Source organism: Galeopterus variegatus, unplaced genomic scaffold, assembly GCF_000696425.1.
Source record: "Galeopterus variegatus unplaced genomic scaffold, G_variegatus-3.0.2 Scaffold1167, whole genome shotgun sequence".
NCBI classification, from domain to species: Eukaryota; Metazoa; Chordata; class Mammalia; order Dermoptera; family Cynocephalidae; genus Galeopterus; species Galeopterus variegatus.
The window spans coordinates 592,923-600,245 of record NW_007727278.1 but is presented as its reverse complement, the minus strand read 5'-3'; the positions used below and the strand labels follow the sequence as shown (position 1 = coordinate 600,245).

At 46.6% G+C, this 7,323-nt stretch overlaps 2 protein-coding genes across 2 annotated transcripts in view; both read left to right on the top strand.

Annotated features, from left to right (window-relative positions):
- NKX2-6 (NK2 homeobox 6) overlaps positions 1-442 on the top strand; it is a 15,296-nt gene extending 14,854 nt beyond the window's left edge. Inside the window, exon 6 of the mRNA XM_008575287.1 lies at positions 5-442. Coding sequence (XP_008573509.1) covers positions 5-442 — 438 coding nt within the window. The remainder of the gene's footprint in view (positions 1-4) is intronic.
- A 111-nt stretch (positions 443-553) lies between these two features.
- NKX3-1 (NK3 homeobox 1) overlaps positions 554-7,323 on the top strand; it is a 25,960-nt gene continuing 19,190 nt past the window's right edge. The window contains exon 1 of the mRNA XM_008575286.1: positions 554-648. Coding sequence (XP_008573508.1) covers positions 554-648 — 95 coding nt within the window. The remainder of the gene's footprint in view (positions 649-7,323) is intronic.

The window sequence follows — 7,323 nt, the reverse complement described above, 5'->3', positions numbered from 1 at the left end:
GCAGCGGTACCTGTCGGCGCCCGAGCGCGAGCACCTGGCCAGCGCGCTGCAGCTCACGTCCACGCAAGTCAAGATCTGGTTCCAGAACCGGCGCTACAAGTGCAAGAGGCAGCGCCAGGACAAGTCTCTGGAACTGGCCGGCCACCCTCTAGCGCCGCGCCGGGTGGCGGTGCCAGTGCTGGTGCGCGACGGCAAGCCCTGCCTGGGCCCCAGCGCGCCCGCCTTCCCTGGCCCCTACGGAGCGCCGGCGACCCCCTATTCCTGCTACGGCGGCTACTCGAGCGCCCCCTACGGCGCGGGCTACGGCAGCGGCTACTCAGGCGTGACCCCGGGCCCAGTGCCACCCACACCCCTGGCAGGAGCAGGCTTCGGCCACAGCGGCCCGAGCGCCACCCCGCAGAGCCATCTGCCTGCCACAATGCAGGGCGTCAGGGCCTGGTGAGGTGCCTCGGCTCAGCTACGCCCACCAGAGAGAGGTACTCGGCCCCTTCCCCTCCGACCGCAGGTACAGCCGGGACAAGGGGCCGCCGCCGTGGAGGCAAGCGGCGACCCGATGGTGCTTCTCCCCAGAGCCATCTCTGGGACTGCGAACTGCCCCTATAGAGCCAACCGACTGAAGGCCCTGGCGATGTTCTTCCCCCGAGAGACGTAACGCGGCACCTTCGCCAGACGCCCACAAAACAGCACAGGGAGGGAAGAAAACCGAGGGTGGTTGGCAGTTTCAGGTGTCAGAGCAGAACTGACGCAGGTGACTTGGGGCTTCAACCACAGGGGGCTGAGAGGGTCTTTAATTTCCGTGCAGCAGCCCCGGAGCATTGACGGGTAGACTAGGGAGAAGGGTGATCTAGAGGACCTCCATCCTCCAATTAAAGGCAACAGGTGGGGGGAAGGGAGATGAAGAGCGGGGCAGAGGAGGGAGGATCCCGGCGGTTCAGAAGAGGCTACAGCTGCGAGCCACGCCCTCCTGTGGGGTTTAAACCTCCCGGACGTCTGCGCTCCTGGGGACTGTGGTTGTCCAGCGGCGCGCCCTTTTCTGGCCACGATTGCTCTGCAGGAGGTAACCACTACATTCTGGTTCTGCTCTCAGTGTCACTTATGTACAGCCAGCACCTCGAGTAAATATGCTAAATATATTGGTGTGCATTTGCGTGTGTTAGGCCATTAGAACCTATTCTTTCGGTTACCTCTAAACAACTTGGAATTAATGTAAAAACAAAGCCCAGACATTCTAGGGAGACAAAACTGATTCAGCCCTGGAGGTAGATTACCAGAGTTCTTCTCTCATACTCCCATTCCCTCTGTGTAGGTTTTCTTCCAGAACATAATGTTTCTAAATTCCATCCACATCAGTAAGGGAGGTCCCACGTGGCCCTAAGTCCTTCCAAAGATGGGTGGAAAGCCTAAACTTTAGGCTTCCTAAAATTTTGAAAATTTGACATCTCCACTCCCAGTATGTCTGAGGTCACAAAAACTGGGTAGTGAAAAGAGACTCATTTTGTTATGGGAACATGGGATTAAGTAGGAAATTAGTCATTGGCAGGACAAATTTAGTAAGAAATTTAGTAGGAAAATCTGGCATTCCCCCACCCTTACATTTTTAGACAGTAAAAACTCTGGTTCTTCATTTCCTTGAACCACTGACTTATCAAAGGTTAAATTTTATTTAATAAAATCTCATATTTAATTAAAATGTATTTCCCCTGCAGTTTCTCCACTCTGAATATGCCCTGTTTTTTTTCTTTTTACTAAAATGGGAAACAGACTGCTTGAGTCTTTGTAAACTATACCTGACTATTGACAGTGTACATGCCTTAAAGCTTATGTGTTTAAGCTAAAAAAAAAAAAAGTTTTTGTTCATATTTTTTTCTTACTACCATCTCCTTACATTTTCCCTCCTATTTGTTCTCATCCTGTTTATTTCTCCATTCTTATTGCTAATAAAAGTGTATTTAGAAACACCTCACAGTGTCTTTCAGTTATAGTTAGTGTTGTGCCCCTGGGATTAAAAAAACACAGTATGTATCCTTTGAATTTGGAAATCTCAATAAGTATCCTTTGATACTAAACTGAGAAAAAAAAATAGAGATTACAGTTAAAATCTCCATCAGAAGAGAATTATCATATGGTGTTACCATTCTTTCATTTTGGAGGTTATTTTTTTCAAGTGGGGAAGTTACTCTTAGACACTGACCTTAGATTCCTGACAGGTAAGTTTCAGCCCAATGCTGCCAGTGAGTTACAGTCTGTCTGGCTCTGGGTAAATTGTCTTAAATTTTTCTAAGATTAGATTCTAAAATAGTGTTTGTTAATTTTTTTTTAAAAAAATCCTTTGAGAATGTAGGTCATCATGGCGTGTGTCTACAAAGTATTGGAACAGAGTAGGAAATTAACAAATGTCATTTCCTTCTTCCTCTCACACCCTTCTACCATAGAAACGTAACAGAAGAAGCTATACCAGGCATGCAGTGTTTTAAATAGCCCTTGCCTCCTGAGTTAGGGTGGGTAAACAACTCCTACGCCCTGTCCACATCTTTGTGTGCCACATGGAGAAGCCAGGCAAGACAAGGGATGCTTGTGGTCAAGGCTCAGAGTGAAGGTGGAAAGAGAGAGGCTCAGTTCAATCATCGCTAACTCAGTCATCAGTGAACATTCTGAGTAGGGAAACAAGAGAAAATAAGATTTGACTGCTGCCCTTAGGAAATTTATTATCTAGTTGGATAGCAAAGATCAACATGAGAAAGGTATCTAAAAATACAAAGTGGTACATGCTGCATGTCAAATAGGACAGACAATAAGCTCTCTCTCTAGAAAAAGAAAATCCAGTGTGAGCTGGAGTGCTTAGGGGAGGCTGCACAGAAGAAGTGGGTTAAGCTTGGTGATTAGTGTGGGAATGATACTAATTACTGGGAGTCATTCCAGAAAAGGTCCAGGACTTTGGAATGGAGAAAAGTACATGGGCACACGCCAAAGCCAGCATTATATTTTTATAGCAGTTTGCAATGCAATTCCAGGCTAGCTTCTAGGAATTTGTAAACTGCATTCAGTTGACTGAAGGGGTGGGTGTGGGAGGTGGGAGGGGGTATCGCTTACATGTGCACCCAAGAGCCTGTAGCTGTTCCACTGACCTGCCACATTTTTTGTTATGCTCCCCAGATTGCTGTGGCATCTATATTTCACTGGCTTTAAAAAACAAAACAAAACAAAAAACTTTGTCCATGTGCAATCCACATGGCTTTTTCTTTAGACCACAGTGAGGAAGTCTGAGATTCACATGACAGGAAAATTTCTTTCCTGAAGGAAAACTCTTTTCTCCCATCTCCCCACTCTCTTGCTGTCAGGATCACTTTAAAACGCATCCCTCTCCCAGCTCTTAAAGCCCACTCCAGGCTGCCCGTCTTCCATCTCTGTAATCTCTCCCCTGCCCTGAAAGCTGGCCCTTTTGTGTGTCTCCTGCCGACAACTGCTTATCCTCAGCAGGGCTTTTACCAGGGAGCCGCTCTGCAAGTAATCAGTCTCTTATCTGCCTCCTTCAGCCCCGTCACTCCCGTCACCTCTTAATGTTCACAAGTCCCCCAAATGGGAAGTAATTGACCTCTAAACAAAACAGAAAAGCTCTCAGAGAGATAGCCGAGGTTCCTGTCCTGCCTGTCCCAGGGCTAGGGGTCTCACCTAGGCCAGGTGGATAAGTCAATAAAATTGCAGACTTCCTGGCTCCCTGTCCTTCTTACCTCCCTCCCCCCATACACCCCCTTCAACACAGCTCCATTCCATACCATCTGCAAATCAGATGGAGCATGAGTCTAACTCTAGATCGCAGAGTTGCCAGAGATTCCTGGTATTTATTTTTTTGAAATGTTATCATTATTATGGTTATCATAATCATTATTATGATTTGGGGGGCCATATTAAAATCTTTTTAAAATTCCATTTGAAAAGTGTTTACAAGCCTCAGCATTTATACCAGCTCTTTATTTTATCAGCTCGCCAAGTATCCCTTTTTCTTTTTCAAAAAATGAGGGAACTCCCAGGCTTAAAAGCTGTGCTCCTCCCTTGCCTTCCCCTAAAGAAGAGACCTTGCCAGAAAGATGGAAGTGGCAAGAGGAACACTGAGTTAGGAGTTGTCTCCTAGTTCCAGTTCGGCTAAGAACATGCTCTGTGACCTTGAGTAAACCTCCCAACCTCTCTGGGCTTCAGTCTCCATATGTATATAATTGAGGAGATAGATCTCTGAGACCATTATTCTAATTTTGGGTCCCTCCCTGTTGATTTCAGATGCTTTAATTTTTAAAATCATGAGATAGATCATATATCCAGAAGACAATCTTAAACATATATCTGTAAAGTGAACACAGATGGAACTCATTCAAGGCAAGAAACATGGGGGGCCAACTCCCCAGCAGCCCTTCTCCCCATGCCCTGCCCAGATGTGACCCCTTACCCTCTCCTCCCCCAAAGGAGGTACCAGCTATTCTGACTTCTGTGATAATAATCTGAAGGCTTCTCTTTACAGATTTACCCACATAGATACATCCCTCAGCAATATGGTTTAATTTTGCCTGATTTTGAATGTTATGTAAGTAGAATCATACTATATGTCTTTTTTGTGACTTGCTTCTTTTATTCAACTTGATGTTTGTGAGATTTATTCATACTGTTGTGTGAAGCTTCAGTTTGCTCATTTTTACTGCTGTATTGTAGCCCACTGAATGCATGTATCTCCATGTATGTATTGATTGAAAATGTAGGTCATTTCCAGCTGGGGACTGTGACAAAGGCTGCTGCTAGTGGAAACTTTCTCACAGGTGTGGCTGTTTTCTATAGCTGAGCTCTCTGGCACTTGCTGGGCAAGGATATATCATTTGATAGATTTCTATTTATACAACAAATAACAGCCTTGTACTGGTATAACCTTTTATTTTATTTTATTTTATTTTATTTAATATTTTTATTTTGTCAATATACAATGTAGTTGATTATTATGTCCCATCACCGAAACCTCCCTCCCTCCTCCCTCTCCCCCTGGTATAACCTTTTAACTATTGTATGATTTCACTCTGTACTGACCACCTGCAACTGAGGCAGAGTACATTTGTACTCCTATCCATAGAGGAAGAGTTTCAGGGCCAGAAAGGTGACAGCTACACTGTGATACAGTGATGGACCTGGGACCAGACCCTGGACCCCCTGCCCTCTAGTCCTGGCTTACTTCCACTGAATGCTCAGCAGGGAGTTCAAGTCCTCACACAAATCAGGTGACTACTGGTGAGGCTGTTTTCTTTATGTCCTGACTAGAAAATGCAGAAAAGGTGGGAGCCTTTTGCAAAGCATGTAGAGGGGATAAATATGAAGAAAGATGCCAGATAGGGTGGGAGGGGATGGGCGAGAGACCATTGCATCTTTGGATGTCTGTGGGCAAATATTTGAAGACTCTGGCTTCTGCATTCCCCTTGCCCATTTCTGTTCACATTTTTCTCTGTGTTTCTGACCCCCCAAGACACTGATTCCTGCTTTCAGACAGCCAGTTCTTGAGAGTGGGAAGCATTCAGCTTCTGGGCTATTTCTCCTCCTCAGTTCCCACCCCCCTCTGCTTCCCCAGCGGGGAGGGAGCTTCGTGGGAAGTCTCAGCCTTCCTCCTTCACTTTCTGTTTAGACTCGTCCAGCAGCCTCCCCCACCACCTCCAACCCGAGAGAAAGATGTGGTCTTAGTGACATAGTCCAGATTCCACTGTAAGAAAAGCAAAGATATGCCCAGCAGCCCCGATCACCAACCTCAGAGCGCTTTCTAACTCAGTCCCTGTGGGGCTGTCCTTTTAAGCTGGTCTCAGTCAGACCTGGCTCCTTCCCTTCCAGGCCACAATAAGTCCTGCTTCCTCTGTCACCCGCCCCAGCTTGATTGCCTGAAACCCTGGTAGAGGCTCAGAATTGGAATCCTGAGTGAGAACTTCAGTGGGCCAAAGGGGACCCTCTCCTTTCATGGCCACTGTCTCCAGTCTGTCGTGGAGCACCCTGATTCCTCACCTGTATGTCCCCCTTGGTAAGCCTAACTCAAGGTCTAGATTTGGTCAGGTCCCCCTGGTACGTGCTCCTGGAGCACCTTGCATGTCCCCATCATAATGCATTGACTCTCTGTGTCTGCTTTCCTCTCAGGCTCATGGCTGTCCCGTGTATTTCCAACATACCCTGTGTCTGTCCTAGAGGAGAAGCTCCATTCCATTTGTTGATGGATCAAATGATTGGCTGAGTGAATGGTTGCTGTTTGCGTGGCCACACAAAATCTGCATTAAAGACCCAGGCTCTGATCTGGCTCCTTGGTAGTCAAAATCCTCTGGAAGAAAGCCCTTCTCTGTGTGGATAGGGATCTGCCTCCTGGCAGAGGTAGTCTGAGCCTTGATAACAGCGACACTAAGAATTTCTGTCAGCCAGGGGTGATGGCTGTAGAGAAAAAGGAAGTCACCTGTTTTATCCTTCTGACCATTCTCCTGTAGGTCAACTTAACCTTTATTAGCAAGTATTAAGGAACACTAGGCTGAACACTGTGTGGGAATATAAGACTAGCATCATTTAAAAAATATTTTTGGGTGCTGGCCAGATAGCACAGTTGGTTACAACACAGTCTTACAACCCCAAGGTCACAGATTCGGATCCCTGTACTGGCCAGCCACCAAAAAACACACTATATATATATATGTTGTTTTTTTTTTTGAGGGACCTACTAATTGTAAACACTCTTCTGGGCATGGCAGGGGTGGGAAGTAAGCCAGAGAGACACGTGGGTGCATAAACCAGAGTTCCTGTTCTCAAAAAGACTACAAATAGCAGGTGAGACAGCACCTCTACAGCCAATTATACTACAGGACAAACGGGAAAAGGGATTTCACATGGGAGCGCAGAGATGGCATTCAATTAACTGAACACTTACATTATGATTCCTACCAAGAAGATGGGGAGAGACGTGGCAGGCATGTCTAGCTATCACTCAAGGTCTGTTTCCCCCTTTCTTCTTTAGTAATTGAGCCCCAGAACTTCAGTTAAGCACATGGTTTCCCAACTAAAGATTATATTTCCCAGACCCCTTTGAAACTGGGTGTGGCTGAGTAAGTTCTGGCTACAATGATGTGATCAGAAGTGATGGGTGCACCTTCCAGGACATAGCCTTACATGGAAGGGACTGTCCCTCCACTTCCCTTCTCTTCCTGCTGCCGGCTGGAATACAGATGAGATGGTGAGAGTGGCAGCAGCTATCTTAGATTATGGCAGAGCAACAGGTGGAAGATGACATCACCGCATCAGCTCTGACATCACCGTATGAGCTTTGCTCTGTGT